This window comes from Sitophilus oryzae, unplaced genomic scaffold (genome assembly GCF_002938485.1).
Source record: "Sitophilus oryzae breed Bouriz unplaced genomic scaffold, Soryzae_2.0 scaffold_1297_pilon_pilon, whole genome shotgun sequence".
NCBI classification, from domain to species: domain Eukaryota; kingdom Metazoa; phylum Arthropoda; class Insecta; order Coleoptera; family Curculionidae; genus Sitophilus; species Sitophilus oryzae.
Window position 1 is genome coordinate 4,741,730 of NW_022145945.1, and position 17,200 is coordinate 4,758,929.

Consider the following 17,200-nt stretch of genomic DNA (forward strand, 5'->3'; position numbering starts at 1 on the left):
ACAGTTGCTATGGAAAAAAAGTATTTTTTACAACATTTATTGAAAAGGCATCTACAGAAGATGATACATTTGTATATTAATATCCAGATAAAGCTGTGGCAGAAGGATAATGAGATCTTATCCTTCTGATTCTATCGTTATCGATTTCCAAAGTCTTCTTTTTCAACATTATCTCTCTTTCCAAGTTATTTCTGGTCTGTATCATGTTTTCTTGAGATTTTAGCGCCTGTCCCAATTGACCTTGAAGGGCTGCAACGTTTTCTGCGATTGATTTTACTTCATCTACCAACCTAAGAAAAAAATATGTAAATTTTAAGCATCAGGATTGGTCACCGTTCATAATAAAAGTGTCTTAAGAGTCCATTTCACTAGTCCGAAAACGTAGCAAAATAAGCGTTCAGTGTTTAACGTTTTATGGAAAAGTGGCTAGGTATTTTTACACAAATGAAGAAGGAAATTAAAGATATATAAAGGATTATACTATATCCGTATTGTAGCACATTTTTAGACAACTTCTTTAATTTTAAGATTCGTCAAACATCAACAAGATATTCCTTATGTTTGGACTAAATTTTCTCGAAAATAAAGACATAATTTAAAATTCCGTTACAATACGGAAATAGATTGAAGTTTTGTGATTACAGAGTGATATATAGTTTATATGGTTTTGTAACAAATTGCTTCCTATTTTATGGCAAATGCTGAAGCTCTGCAAATCTTAATCAAGCCTTAATCAAAGCACGTGTGTTTGGAATTTTGGGTGTGGCTTAACACGACAGAATCGGTCTAAGCTTTAGCCCACGGCCACACGGAAGGCGTTTTTTGCGTCTCAAGCGCTTTTTGCGATTTTACCGTTTTAAGCATTTTTTTCGATTTGTGTCCATTAAAACACGCAAAAGACGCGGCAGGTCTGCAGTTTCTATCAAGATGTCAATTAGTAACGTCGCAAGCTCGTGGATTCCCGGCCCGTTCAACAATTAATCCTGTGAGAAAGAGATAGGCGAGATCGGCGCGGTTAGCGTTGAAGAGACGAAGATAAAAGATGCTGGGATTGAATTGTGGACGGGCCGGGGCATATATTCGGCAACAGACACAATCTACTGCTAGTGCCAGTGGTGTGTGTAAAAATAATAAATAGTATTTGCCATTTATTTTACGAATTTTAGTTTATATGTGTATAGATTTTTTATTATGTAGTGTTGTGGTTACTTGTTATAATTATAATATAAGATGATAAAGAATTATAATTATATAATAGAATAGTAAATATTAGTACATTACTAGTTGCTGACGCAATTTTAGGACATGATTTATGAAACTTTTTGGAGTGAAACTTCTTTACGCGCGCTGGGAGTAAAGATTCAAGGCCGTGACATACGAGCTATTGAGACTACCCTGACACACGAGCTAGTTGTAACGAAACATGTTAACGGCTTAGAAATACGTAGTGACGCGACGTGTATTTGTGCGTAAACCTCGTGTTTATCAAAAATATTGATATTTTAATACAAATTTTGTAAAAGTTAATCAAATTATTACGTGTAAAAAACCGTTTTTTACACGTAAAAAAACTATTTTTATTATTTTACGCGAATAAAACTGTTATACGTAAAAAACTATTTTTTACGCGTATAAAACTATTTGTTACTGGTAGAAAACTATTTTTTACGCGTATAAAACTATTTGTTACGTGTAAAAATCTATTTGTTAAACGTAAAAAACTATTTTTTTACGCGTCAAAAACTTATTGTTTCTGGTAAAAAACCTTTTTTACGCAAAAAGAAATATTTTTTACGTGTAAAAAACTATTTGTGAGACGTAAAAAAATTTTTTTCTCGCGTCATAAACTTATTGTTTCTGGTAAAAAAACTTATTTACCCAAAAAAATATTTTTTACGTGTAAAAAACTATTTGTTACGTGTGAAAATCTATTTGTTACACGTAAAAAACTAATTTTTACGCGTCAAAAACGTATTGTTTCTGGTAAAAAAACTTTTTTACAGAAAAAAAAAATTACGTGTAAAAAAACTATTTGTTACACGTAAAAAACTATTTTTTACGCGTCAAAAACTATTTGTTTCTGTTAAAAAAACCTTTTTTACGCAGAAAAAAACACTTTTTACGAATAAAAAACTATTTTTTACGCGTAAGAAAATATTCCTTTGATTTATGACTTTTTTAACATTTCAAACTACATTTTTTCAAACATTTCCTTGAAATTTTTGAATTTAATAGAATCTTCTTAAACAGTAGATGTTCTCTATAGAAATATTTTTAGATAATATCCTAAAATGAAAAAAATGCTATTACTATTTAATTTATTTTTATTGTATTATTAAATATTTCGTTCGCCTATGACGGGGTCTCATAGAAAACGCTAAAGACGCTACAGAAAATAAATTGATTTGTTTTCATTTGCGTTTTTTGCGAGACACGCCGAGCGCTAGACGCTTTCAGAGGGGCCACTCCTATATAATTCTGTTATTTTGTTTTAGACGCAAAAGACGCTTCACGCTAAAAACGCAAAAAACTCTTTCTGTGTGGCCGTGCACTTAGGCAGATTTCTGAAATATAATATATATATTTCCTTCGGCCACATACCCTTTACCCGACACCTGAGAGCGACCCGAAAGTACAGCGTAATAGACTGTTAACATTAAAAATATATTAAAATGGTATATGGTAATAACTAGCTAAGTCTATCCAATCAGTTATTGAATATTTTGTCAGAGGACATCCAAAAAATGACAGCAACTGTCACTGTGATATACCCTCTTGTAGGACACGCTTTATCTCATTTTATCATGACACAAAGTTCGCGTGATCATAAAACTTTTTGCTTATTCTTACCCAAAATGAGATGTATCACGACAATTTTCAACTCTAGGCCTTTGCAGTCGGTTATCCAACCTAGTCTGTGCCTTCTTCATAGGAATGTCCATACGTCTTATGGCGGATTTCAGCGCGTCTATCAGAGCTTCGACTTCAGCAAGTTGCCGTAAAATCTGTGTGTATAAAAAATATAGGACGTTAGACCATAGAAATAAAAATATCAAAGTATTTCTTAAATGCAAGTATTTCAATCGGAAGTACACTTATTTCGTTCCCGATTTCGTCGGTGTGTGGGACGAAATCATCAGGATTTTTCTTAATTATGTGCCGATTGGAACCAAACTCGGCACGTGGATAGAGGTACCCGAATGGAGTCCTCAGACGGAGAGACGGTCATTTTAATACAAATTTGGCGAATCGAATGATTTATTAATTATTTAGCTAACATTCTTTTAATATTTTTCTAACCTGTTTTAGTTCCATCTCCAACTTTCTAGTCACTTCCTCGGTACAAGCTATTCTCTTACTAAGAGCCAGTTCAACCCTGTCAGCTTGGGATCTCAAATCTCTTGCTGCGTTAATCAGTATAGCATCCAGGGTTCCTCTGAGTGCAGCTGACCGCTGTCTTGTAGCTTCGCCTTCCAGAAGAGTCTCCTTGGTAAAGTGTTCCCAGAATTCTGGTGTGGACTGACTTAGAATTAAAAGAGAAGTTCATGTAATTTCGGGGATTTCTCAAATAATTTTGAGAAAAACAAGTTAGTCATTATTTTGTTTGATACATTCATAATTTTATAGCCATATATTACAGATATTCTAGCTTACTTCTCAGGAAATATTACTGCTCCAGGTTTAAACATGAGAACAGTAGATCGGGTGTCGAGTGAGGCGTTGAGAGAATCTATCTCGAGAGAAAGTTGTTTGTCACTCCAATCGTATTCTAATCTAAAATTTAAGAAAATAGAGTTTGATTTGTCCTAGTGTATTATTTGGCATTTCCAAAAAGTTTATGTTACGAAAGTTATAACGAAACGATTAGCAACATCTCTCGATAATATACGAAACGATAAACGATTGTTTTCTAACGATAATTTTCGTGCTCTATGACGTCGTAAGTTATCGTGACTTACAAAACATTCCAAAAGTAACAAATGTGGGTATAACGGGTGCGTCTCAAAAGTGGTTCACCCCTATAACTTTTTTTTCAGATAAAAATTAAGATTTGGTCTGTTAGTATATGACATAAATTAGGATTGATTGACGTATTCAATTGCTTTCGGCCACTTCCTGTTTCACCGGAAATGACTACAACTTTTAATTTTTAAATGGCACTCTCGGTATTTTGTTACTATATTCGATAGAAAATGACACTCTGAATAGAATGACATAAATCATATGTCAACTTTTGGTATTTTTCATTATGGTTTATTTTAAATTGTAACACGCGATTCATAACGACAATTTGACTCGAAATACCAAGTGTTTGGTACCAAATTATTCGTAAAAAAGTGCTTTTTCCAAATATGCTAATGTGCCACCCTAGTTCAATTTGAAAAAAGTGAGATATGATTAAAAATACGATTTGGGCATCTTTTAAGAAGCCAGAACATGGTACTAATTAGTTTTTTCAACACAGCCTAAACACAGCCTAAGCACTCTAGATTAAGATTTAAAATACAATTTTTTTTTGAAAACGAAAATGTCAGAAGTTGACATATGATATGTCATTATATTCAGAGTGTCAGTTTCCATCGAATAAAGTAAAAAAATACCGAGGGTACCATTTAAGAATCAAAAGTTGTAGTCATTTCCGGTGAAACAGGAAGTGGCCGAAAAGAATTGAATATGTCAATCAATCCTAATTTATGTCATATACTAACATACCAAATCTGTTTTTTTTATTTGAAAAAATAAAAAAGTTATAGAGGTGAGCGAGCCACTTTTGAGACGCACCCGGTATAAGAATATATTAAAATTTGTAATTGTAGAATCTATCTTTTATTCTGTGAATCCCGGAACTACATACCTCTGTTTGGCAGTTCTGTCCTCGGTAAGTTGGGTCTGTATGTCTTTCAAAGTTCGTGAAAAGATATCTCGAATTTCCGAACAGAGCGAAAGTTCTTTGATCAATTCTTCTTCCACTTCATCGCGAACAAGTTCACTATCCATACGACCAGTCCTTCTTTCCAAACATTCTCCAGCTAAAGATACGTAAATTATAAAACAATCACAAGTTTGAACTTAACGTGGGAAAGTATCATGAGAAAAACTATTATGCTAAGCGATTGTCTTTACAAAATACCGTACCAATAGCTTCCGGCATTTGTAACACAGCAGCCGCTTGCTTCAATCTTCTGCGCTGTTCTTCCATGAAAGCTATCTCCACAGCTGATGCAGCTATGGCTCTTTCCAGTTCGCATTTCCATCGCAGTATTTCCATTTCCCTTTGGTTGAGTCTTCGAGTGTTATCTTCCTGATTTTTGTCTACGTCAGATTGGGTTTGTTCCAGACATTGCCTCCCATTCCAATCGATTCTAAAAAATCAAATAATTTATTAAATGTGATAGACTATGCTTTCATTTAGGTTAAAAATGTTTAATTTCCATTGGCTCTCCCATTCTTTGATTATTTATGGTTATATCCATTGAATTAATGATTATATCACTCTCAGTTATATTTTAATCTGAAGATTCACTTTGAATGATCGTTTTGTCCCCAAAAGAATTATAGAAAGTAAAATGTTCAAGATGGGGGTTTCTACAATCATGACTTGGGTACAAAAACGGAACTTGCAGTGTACCGAGCAATAATAACCCAACCAGGTTATATGGAAGCAAAACCTCGGTGCCCTACCGCCAGCACACGAACGCATTAAACAAATTAATACAGAGACACCTTACACAACTCTTAAGAATCAAATGGTTCCACCATATCTCAAAGGTATTGGTCCTTCAAAAAGCTAGCTGCGAGAGCGTTGAAGTCATGATTACTGAATCCCGCTTAAGATGGGCTGGTCACGTATACAGGATGTAAGAAAACCACCTAGATGTAGATACTAATAATTTAAAATAGAATTAGATGCATATGAGAGCGTCAATGGTCCAATTCCTTCAAGTCCTCTATTCCTATTGCTCTAGCTTCGGTAATTAATTGCCACGCCCACTCAGTGTCAATTGAACTCCTATATAGGACTATAATTGAACGTTTATATTTATATAAACGTTCAATTTGTAGGTATTAGTTTAGTTTTAATCACCTGCTGATGATGTTAACATAGTTAGCGAAAGGCGCGTCCTGTGCAAAAGTAAAGTGTTTTAGTGTATATTGTGTTGAATTACTGTTTTATTTTGCTGAAGCATTTATTACTATAGTATACATACAAATTTGATCTGTGCTGTTCAGTATCGGCCTCTTCCAGTATATCTTTATTGTGACTTCTCCATTCCCCTTCGCTATAGCGCGTAATAGAGTATCTGTCCACCACCGGTCTCGTACCTGTCAACCCTGCCAGAGGTCCCCAATCTGCCTTGCCAGTAGCCCAAGGGCCTGTAGGACCCATTTCGTTAATCTAACAAAATTAAAAATGAGTATAGTATATTTTTTGATAAACAACCCAAGAAACAGGCCAGTCAGTTAATTTGTTGCAAAGAAACAAATACTGAAACGTTTTTCTGAAGTTTTAACTTAATAATCATTTAATATTTTAAATGAAGTTTTAATATACAGGGTGTTTCAAAAAACATGTGCCATCTCTCGTGGGGAGATTCCTCACGTAAAAATAAGATTTATTTTTCATATCAACATAGGTTCGATTCTGTTTTGTTTCGGAGCTACTGGGTGTTGAAATCTTAATAATCTTTTGATTTATTATAATTTTCTTTTCGAATGAAACTTTGAGGGTAAAAGTTACTATAAGTGGTACATATTTAATTTCTAAAAATATGTTGATAAATTTATCAGGGACGTGCATATGGGTTATCACTGGAATATTTTTTAAAAAAAAAGATGTGCGCCACTGACTTTTTTTCTTTTGATATCAATATTGTGTAGGCCGTTTAATGCCAATTAAAAGTTATCTCTTGATATTTTGTCCAATTCGGTCTCCTTGATGAGAGAAAGCAATTTTATTAATCACAATTAATAAAATAAAAATAAAATTAATAAATAATATATTTTACCTAATTTATTATTAAATATTATTATTATTAGTTATTATTACTATTAGTCCAACCTACAGCAATTTCAAATAAAAAAATAATTACAAGAAGTCTACTTTTAAAAAGTTTTAACATCCTGTAACTCTAAAACTATGCATTTTCATACCCATGTTTATAGGACCTTTTTTTGATATTTTTTGATGAGGAATCAATGAGTACTTAACTTTCGCAAGTTAATGATTAAAATTAAAATTGCATTTATCTCATCAAACAGGCCGAAATAGACAAAATACGAAGAAACATCTTTTAATCGGCATTAAACTGCTTACACTATTTTGCTAACAAGAGAAAAAAGTCAGTGGCGTACATGCTTTTAACAATATTCCAGTGATAACCCATATGGCCCATATGCACGTCCCTAGTGAATATGCCAACACTATTTTGGCTTATATTTAGCATTTATAGTAACTTTTACCCTCAAAATTTTATTTGAAACGCTAAAAGTACTTGGAAGAAAATTATAATGAAGCAAAAAAATATTAAGATTTTAACACCCTGTAGCGAAACGAAACAGAACCTATGTTGATTGAAAAATAAATCTTATTTTTGCGTGAGGAATCTCACCACGAGAGATGGCATATGCTTTCTGAAACACCCTGTATTTTTTAAATACAAAGTTTTAGTATATGTTTTAAGTATACAAAGTTATGTATATCATGTCTATAAAACTATATAAATCTCTCGGCGCTGCGGCAAATTTATCTGCAGAAGCCTCAGTAAGACACACCCTGTATTCGTCCGAAATATTTTTACCTGTTGCGCTAAAATGGTATCTTCGGGTTGGGGAAGATAACACAGAGGCTTCTCCACACCTACGGGACGTAATGCGTTCGGTACCGGAACCAGTTGTCCAACTTCCGGGTTGTTGTTTTTGGTTGGATCGGATCTTCCGGCAGTGGCGTGCATGTCTTCTTGATTGATCTGTACTGTTTTTGGAGGCTCTCCGATATTTGTAGATTGAGGAGGAGGCTGATAGGAAGACTGGTTAGTGGTTGTTGCAGGGTGTTGAAGACTATTAATATCCCTTGTCGCTTGATTGGAGTCAGTAGAAGGACAGCAGCAATTTTCTCTACTCGGTTTAAGTATACCTTTTGGTTTTGACGTTGATCCTAAAATAAAAACAGCAAAAATAAAAGTACATGATGATCTAATTTAGTTTTAATGATCTGCTGCTGATGGTTAGCGGTTTGTTGAATTTTGTAAGAGCTGAGTAAGTAAGGAAGAAGTAATAATATACAGGATGTCCCAATATTCCATGGACCTAGAACTACTACGTATTTTTGGAATCCATATAAACTCACCGACCACTAAAAACTAGTCCCAATTTCAAAGTTGGATTTCTCGTGAACCACTCTTTAGATTTTGATGATTTTTTTTAATTGTAAATTAATTCCTAATAAAAGTACTAAGTAAATAGTATTGGTGCCCGGTGGCGTAGAGGTACAGGCTCTCGTCTACCAATCTCAAGGTAGTGGGTTCGAATCCCACACCCGGCATTTCATCAGTCGACTAAAAATAGTTTGGGTATCTAAGTCGACTCAGCCTTAAATGAGTACTTGGGATTCACAATCCTGAGGTAATAATAGGCGGTTGAAGCGTAGTGCTAGCCACATTACCTTCCTTGTATACCGAACGGCTCTAGTATGGCAAGCTGTACCTTGCTACTCCCAAAGCGCCAAACGCTATATACGGGAGCTATTATTATTATTATTATTATAAATTAATTCCTTCTTAACGGATGCTACGTCAGAAATTTCTATTCCGAATTTATTTTGAGCATATACAGGGCACAACAATAAGACGAAGTTTTTTGCCCGAACTCTGTAACACCCTGTAGGGTGTAGCAGCTGTAGTAGGTATTGCTAAATCAAACGACGACCGCTTTATTATCCTGAATACTATACGAAATCGTAGAATTACAGCGTTTCCGAATCAACATCTGCTACAATCCGTGCGTAGAACTCAAGTCAGTGAGAGAACAATCCGACGAAGACTCAAAGAAAATAGCTTGTCTGTAAGGAGGCCTGCCACAGGACCCCAACTACTTCCAATACATCGTCGAGCACGTCTGCAGTTTGCGCGTTTGCATGTGAATTGGGATATTGAGTAATGGACTAAATCTTTTTTCGAGGCGTTTGTTTTAAAGCAGCGTAGCTCCAATACAAACAGAGATAATGTCGTGATTAAAAAAATAAAATGCTCACATAACATGAGGCTACAATGTGATTTGATTTAGCAATAGCTACTACAGCTGCTGCACCCTACAGGGTGTTACAAAGTTCGGCCAAAAAACTTCGTCTTATTGCCCTGTATATGCTCAAAATAAATTGGGAATAAAAATTTCTGACGTAGCATCCGTTAAGAAGGAATTAATTTACAATTTAAAAAAAAGATCATCAAAATCTAATGAGTGGTTCGCGAGGAATCCAACTTTGAAATTGGGACTAGTTTTTAGTGGCTGGTGAGTTTATGTGGATTCCAAAAATACGTAGTAGTTCTAGGTCCACCGAATATTGGGACACCCTGTATACGAATCATTCTGTATATTTATAAAAAAATTAAATATGCGCTGTTTTTAAATATTGTACTATTACTCGCACATTTGGAAAACTATTGGATTGAAAATTTTAAACAAAAATCTGACGATTTTTCGGAATACTAGGTCATCCTATATTCTATTAAAAAATATTGTACCATTCTTATTAAACGTATCACAATTAATTTCTACTTTTGTTTCATTATTAGCATTTTCAACAGGCAAACAGCATGCCTTTTGGGCTTCGAGGCAATTAGGCATTCCACCCATTTCGTGTCTCAAAACGCTTTCTTCGTTTGTGAATTGTCTGTTTTGAATGTCATAATTAATTTGGTGTTCTTTTTGTGGAGGAAGCTTAAGGTCAGGACTTTGATAGGCAGTAGACACACCTAAATGATGTTGATTGGCATGGGATGAGTCTTGGAACGCTATATTTGGATTGGGAACGGTATTTTGTGAAAGGTAAGGAAGTTCGGTCTGTAAAAATACGTTTAAAATATAATTAAAATCAACGAACAAATTACTTACACGAGGTGCAAATTTTGCGTAGTAAGGACATGGGCCGCAACTTCTATGTTGATATTCGGCCATTTATACGTTGAATTGAACAAACAAACTTCCTAGCAGCAAAATTAATTTGATCGATCAACGAAATATAGCAACTGACGTGTTTACCGATAATTTAAAACACCCGCCGATATTTTATATTTAACAAAGAAAACTGTAAATAACTGGATAGCTTTTTAGATGGCTCCAATCACGTCTTGTAAATATTATACATTATTTTTTTTTTCAAATGTCACCAAAGTATTAATTTTTGCGACGTGATTGACAATATAAAAAAGTCATTTTAACGCTTAGGCATAAAACAAGCATAAAAGTAAAGCACTTTTACGCCTAAGTGACCTAAGCACAAAAGTACGAAAATATATTATTAAACTGACATAAAGTGTCAAATTCAACGAGCGTAACCATAGTTTCTCGATATACAGGGTGTCCCAGAAATAAGTGCAAATATTTTAAGGGGTGGTAGATCTCGATAAAAGAAACATATTTTCTCTTTATCGTTTTTCAAATAAGTCCAAAATAACGGAGTTATTTTACTTTGAAAATTTCCAAAAAAAAATAATTTTTGCTAAAATTTTGAGAACCACTGGATCTTTTCTGGATTTTCTTTCTTGCAAATTTAATCTAATACCTATGTTGCCATATTATCAAGAAATTATGTTTTTTAACTAAAAAGTAAAAAAATTTCCAAAAAATTTTTGAAAAAATTTCGAATTTTCAAAATTTTTTTTTCGCAAAAAAAACCTCATAGGCGTGTTTCTGGGGTTGAACTATACTACCAGTTAAAATATTTGCACTTATTTCTGGGATACCCTGTATAATTACATACAAGTTATTACCCAAAGAATATACCGTATGATCCGTATGATCGAATAAAAACGGCGTCAGCGATGGCTATGAAATGACGATCGATGACATTTCCCATATAATTTTACATATAAAATGACAGCGATCTTTATTTCGTAGCCATCGCTGACGCCGTTTTTATTCGATCATACGGTACGTATTAACGTATTACCCTTGGTATTACTTTTAATTTTTATTATATTATATGGAACGTTTGAAACTGTTTAAAAAATTATCTGTGGCGTTTGAAAAAAACATACCTAGCATGTTCTATCCAGATTAAAAATGACTTTTTGTGACTCGCCACAAAAAGGGCAATTTTTACTCCTAATTGCTCCTAATAAAACAATATATTGTTGTCATACTGAAATATATTTTAGAATCATTAGCTAATTATACAGGTTTTTAAAAAAAGTAACTGGATTTTAGGATCTAAATCAAAGATATTTAAACTCAGAGTTTTATAACCGAGTTTAAATTTCTTTGATCTAAATCTACTAATCTAAAAACTAAGATTTTTGAAGTGAAACTTCTTTACACACCTTGTAAGTAGAAATTCAAGGCCGTGATTACTCGACACGCGACACGACACGCTAGGAAAACAGTGGAAAAAAAGAAAAGGACATCCTACGACTCGGAAAAAAATCGTCCGATTTAAATGATATTTGGCATGTCGATAGATTGGAGCAAGGCCAACTTAACCCTGTACGACACATGTCACAGTGACAGTTAGTTTTGACGTAAGAAACGTCACAAGTTGATGTCCGATCGTGACCAAATTTGGTGGGTAGACTATGTGAGCGACAATGCACACGGTCCCATCCTGCAAAGGTGGATACGACGTTACGTTTACATCTTCATCAGGGTGGGTCTAAGGCTTGTAAACCCCTGTATAACAAATATTCTACAATAAACAATATTAAAAAGAAAAAAATACTTTAGAACTGAATTATTTGTCTAGTTTACAAATATTAGATTAAAACGTATCTAATAATCAAAATTATCGTAAAATACAAGTGTTTATATTTGTAATGATTTAAAAGATTGATTTAAAGAAATTGATAATAGTTTTAGTATGAATGAGTTTTATCTCGATAATAAGAATATTTGATATCTAAGCTGGGAGTACGTATAGACCCCCAGGATTCCACGTACATCCGCCGTTGGAGCGTAGAAATCAAAATAAACAATTTGCAAGATTCCAGAAACATCTATTTAAGATTATTCTCATTAATTAATAAGTAATTTATCTAGGAATCCCTTCTAAGTATATTGACTGTTTTTGATTTTTCAAATTTTTAGTATACAAGGTGGTTCTAACTGTATTGGAAAACTTATTTACATACGAAACAAAAACATACGAAATACGAAATGTGTTAGTTATTTTCATCTGCAGCATATTCTGCAGATGAAAATAAGTAAAAAATAGTATAAATTTATGTCCTAAAGTGCTTCGTTTGGGAGATACAGGGTGTAGAAGTTTAATTTTATTTCGTTTTTTTTCAAATAATTTCTGAACTAAAGTCGATATTTGGATGAAAATTGTTGTCTGGGTTTTTTGACATGAGAATTCTGATTTCCATGTCGAGGCTCCCTACAAGTAGGAGTCATACTAGCATCGAAATCGAATTTCTCATGTCAAAAAATACCCAGACACTAATTTTTATCCAAATATTTCAGAAATTGTTTGGAAAAATCCGAAATAAAAATGAAACTTCTAGACCGTGTATCTCCAAAACGAACCATTTTATGATATGATTTTATACGAATACTTTTTTACTTATTTTTATCTGCATTTTCCGATTACAATTTGGACCACCCTGTATAGTTGTGGTAGATAATCTGTAACGTGCATGTAATTGACAGATTAATTTATTTGTCAAAAATATATAGCACTTCAAACGTTTGTTAAATTAACTATAATATGCGTTGGAACTTTCGTTGGAATGTTTATAATGAATTCTTTAAATTATTTACAAAAACAAAACTAATTATGACAATACAGGGTGTCCCGGAAATAAGTGCAGACATTTTAAGGAGTGGTAGATCTGGTCTAAAGAAACATTTTTTCTCTTTACCATTTTTCTAATAAATTGAAAATAACCGAGTTATTTCACTTGAAAATTTAAAGAATAAGGCAACATTTTGAGAACCGCTGGGGATAAGCGACTATTAATGCCCACTTGCACCGTTTGTATAAACTTTGTTTAAAGGCTTAACAGTGATTAACTAATATCTGACAAACGAATCTAAAACAGCGGAAGGAATGCGGGCAAAAAAAGTCGATGTTGTCACGTTTAATTATAGAAAAGCAAAGTTGCTCGATATTACCTATAAATTGAATATATTTTAGTTCATTTCAGGATACATAATTATATATATGCTAATATGTTGACGTAGTTCTTATTGTAATAATGTATATTTATCTAATTAACTGATTTCGTTCATTCTACCTATTATAAAAGGTAAAGTATTTCCTTAAGATAAGGTCCGCTTAGGGTAAGCTGGCAACGCTGACAAAATTCATCATGGCATCCCGGATTCAACCAGTCTGATTGGTCGAGATTCTCGCACGTCTTGTCGCCATTACCCCCAACATTATGCCCCTCTCTAGGAATAGTAGAAACAGTCACTACTATTGAAAAATCCAGTGGCGGTGTTATTGTATTGTGTTTTATACCGTATGATCGAGAAAAAACAGCGTCAACGATGGCTATGAAATGAAGATCGCTGTCATTTTATATGTAAATTTATAAGGGAGATGTCATTGATCGTCATTTCCCAGCCAACTGGACGCCATTTTTTTTCGATCATACGGTATCTTTAACTTGATTTTTGTTTATTGTAATTAGTACACGCGTTTTAACAAATATTACTATATTTGGCATATGACTAAACAAAATGTAGGTACATTTAAAGTAAAATAATATTATAAACTTTACTGGAAAATATTATAAAAATTCCTGATATATTTTTATGAAACCCCGCACGCTCGTGGATATTTTATGAATGAAATCTGTCAGGATTTTAGAAAATTGCGATCCCCTTGCCGTTGCCCCGTTGTTTGAGATCCGTTTGTCAGACTGTATACATATTTTATTATAGTTAATCACAGTTTAGCCTTTAATCAAAGTTTATACAAACGGTGCAAGTGGGCATAAGAGTTTTTCAGCTTATTCGACGCCTCAGGTGAATAAACAAGTGGCACTAAAAAGTTTTTTAAAATTTCCCGGAGAATGTCAATAAAAATATAAAATTTTCAACAATTTTCATCAACAAAAAAACTTCATAGGCACGTTTCTGTGGCCGAAATATACTACTAGTTAAAAAATTTGCACTTATTTCTGGGAAACCCTGTATAGTATCGTTTGGTATTTAATAATCGTTAAATATCTCTTTGGTGAAACTATTCAAACATTTTCAATTTTAAAAGTCGCATATTAAAGATGGTGTATTATTGTCAAGACCTAGCTTCGGAGATATTTGTTAGGTTCGCATAAGTCCAGGGCTTGGTTCAGGGTAAAAGAACCATTACAAAAGATCCATTTATTAAGTCAAAACAAACAGTATAAATAAATATGGAGAACAATATTTTGGCAAATAAGACCAAATTTAGGATATGCTGAATACTTACAGAAACATGCCGATGAAACTGACTTATTCAGTGAGACTAAGTTAATAACCGACTATTGACTGTCTGCCATCTTATCGACTCTTGACTGTCTCTTCAACTATCAATATACAGGGTGTCCCAGAAATAAGTGCGAACATTTTAACTGGTAGTATAGTTCAACCCCAGAAACACGCCTATTAGGTTTTTTCGCGAAAAAAAAATTTGAAAATTGGAAATTTTTTGAAAATTTTTTTGGAAACTTTTTTAGTTTTTAGTTAAAAACATAATTTCTTGATAATATGGCAACATAGGTATTATATTAAATTTACAAGAAAGAATATTTTCAAAGTACAATAACTCCGTTATTTTGGACTTATTTGAAAAACGACAAAGAGAAAATATGTTTCTTTTGTCGAGATCTACCACCCTTTAAAATATTTGCACTTATTTCTGGGACACCCTGTATAACGCTATTACTTCATATTTCCTTCATATGTAAAATATTATGGTAAATGTCGTCAATAGTCGTCATTTCCAACCCAATAACTAAATGCCTTTTTTTTGATCATACGAAATATTTAGTACCTATAAAAAAAGATATGTTTGTTGTTTATTATACAGTATGTCCCCGGATTGTCTTCACAAGAGGAAACACTTTTTTATTATTGATATTTTGATTATTATTGTTATATTTTGTTTCCCGTTCCCGTTTATACTTTTCCAAATTTCCATACCGTTTTAGGGGAAATTAAAAAAACATCAAAATATAGTTGAATTTTCCTAAGAAAAAGTCCTAAAAGTCGTGAAAGTCCTAAAAATCAAATCGCGTTACTATGGTAATATTATTTCGTTTTCATTCTTTGAAAGAATATTATTAAAAGAATTTTAATTAACAATATATAATTTTTGCTGTTTTAAAATATTAAAGAAGCTCAAAATTTATTTAGTTCAATGCTACGGAAAGGGTGATAATAGTTATCGGAAAATGTGATACTTTAACAACAGCAAAAATATGACGCTGATCAAAATAATTTAATAATAACCATCTATCAAAGAATGATATTGAAATTAAATTACCATAGAAACGACTTTTGATTTTTAGGACTTCTTAGGTCCTAAGAAGTCGGGGATGTTTTTTGTAATTTTCTCTAAAACGGTATTGACATTTGGAAAAGTATAAACGGGATTTACCATTTTAGAACAAGCAAAAATTTTTATGAAGAATACATTTTTCTCAAAATAATAAAGTTTTTCCTCTTGTAAAGACAATCAAAGTATGTTTAACATGCACGAATAAATTTTCAATATACATAAACGCGGATTTTTCATCCAAAGATATTTTTGTCAAGCGTGTATTACAGATATTACATATTTTAATATGTAACACTGTCGCTTTCAGTTCCACACAGGGTCCTTCGCTAGCCGAATTAGAGAAAATGAGTGTTTTATGCATTGGCCGCAAAACAGGTGGCGGCTCCACCGTATGGCACTTGAGACGTAATGGGAAATCAAATCAGCCTTGTCAGGAATTCGCACATTAGCTTGCGTATCTTCCCAATTCTTTCAAACGGCTCAAGTAAAAAAAACGTCCGTTTTTTTCGCCTATACACATGTTTTACTTCATACGTTTTGTCTGAACAGATAAGACGTAAGCAGGGGTGGATGGGGAAGTGGAAACCGGCCCGGGAAAAACAGGCAACCGGCCCAAATCCACAAAAACAAAATGACCATAACGAAGAAACATATTTTATTTATTAATGGTTAAGTTATTTATTAATAAGTAAGGGTGTTTTTCTCTCGTGCGAAAAAGCTCTTTTGCCTCCGGTTTAAAAAAAAATTAAATTGTCTTGATCAAAATTTTAGTAAAAACTAATATTGGGTCGGACATCTGAATTTTTACTACAAAATGGCTCAGTTTTGCAGGGTTCCACTGCTTTATTTCTATTATCGAGAACGGTAATTTGATCTTGAATAGGCTACGATTTTGAGTCACGATTTTGAGAAACTTTAAGACTTCCTGATTCATTCAGTTCAGCTGACCCAATCCTCTGTAAAATACATTACTTTTAGCTTTTCGGGTATATACTTTCTTACATATTGTAGAAAGAAATTCTCTCTTTTCTGCTACAGTAGCAGCCTCCTCGTGTATACGTGCTTTTAACTGAATGAACCGCGGTCGCCATTAAAACTGCAGCATTTTTTAGGTTATTATATAGTTGATATGCCATGACTCAAACGAAAAAAACCTAGGCAATACCTAAGCAGTTGATCTTACAAGGCTATATGTGTTCTGATGTAATGCTATGTTACAGTCCATAATAAGAATAATAATTGGATATTCCAGACATATTAATATTTTATTATCTAATCTAGTTTAAACCTTATTTAACTCTTCTCTGCTGTCTCAATAATTTTTAGCAAATTCATTTTAGCAACATTTTAAACAACAATGTAGACTTGGCTTTTAGTTCTCAGACTTGGTTTTTAATCCGTCCCCAAGTCAAGCCAAGCATAGATATGTTTTCTGATTCTCCGTCAACCGCAGGGTTCGCGTCAAATTCGTCTACATTTTTACAAAGGGGAGCTCGAAAA

At 33.2% G+C, this 17,200-nt stretch overlaps 1 protein-coding gene across 1 annotated transcript; it reads right to left on the reverse strand.

Annotated features, from left to right (window-relative positions):
- Positions 1-21: 21 nt before the first annotated feature.
- On the reverse strand, positions 22-10,405 carry LOC115874621 (tektin-4). The gene is made up of 10 exons (XM_030889830.1): positions 10,111-10,405; positions 9,741-10,059; positions 7,800-8,155; positions 6,210-6,397; positions 5,137-5,363; positions 4,856-5,030; positions 3,655-3,774; positions 3,301-3,523; positions 2,851-3,005; positions 22-290 (listed from the first exon to the last, which is right to left on the reverse strand). The coding sequence occupies exons 1-10, from the start codon at positions 10,171-10,173 to the stop codon at positions 77-79; spliced, it is 2,040 nt and encodes a 679-aa protein (XP_030745690.1). The 5' UTR covers positions 10,174-10,405; the 3' UTR covers positions 22-76.
- Positions 10,406-17,200: the final 6,795 nt, after the last annotated feature.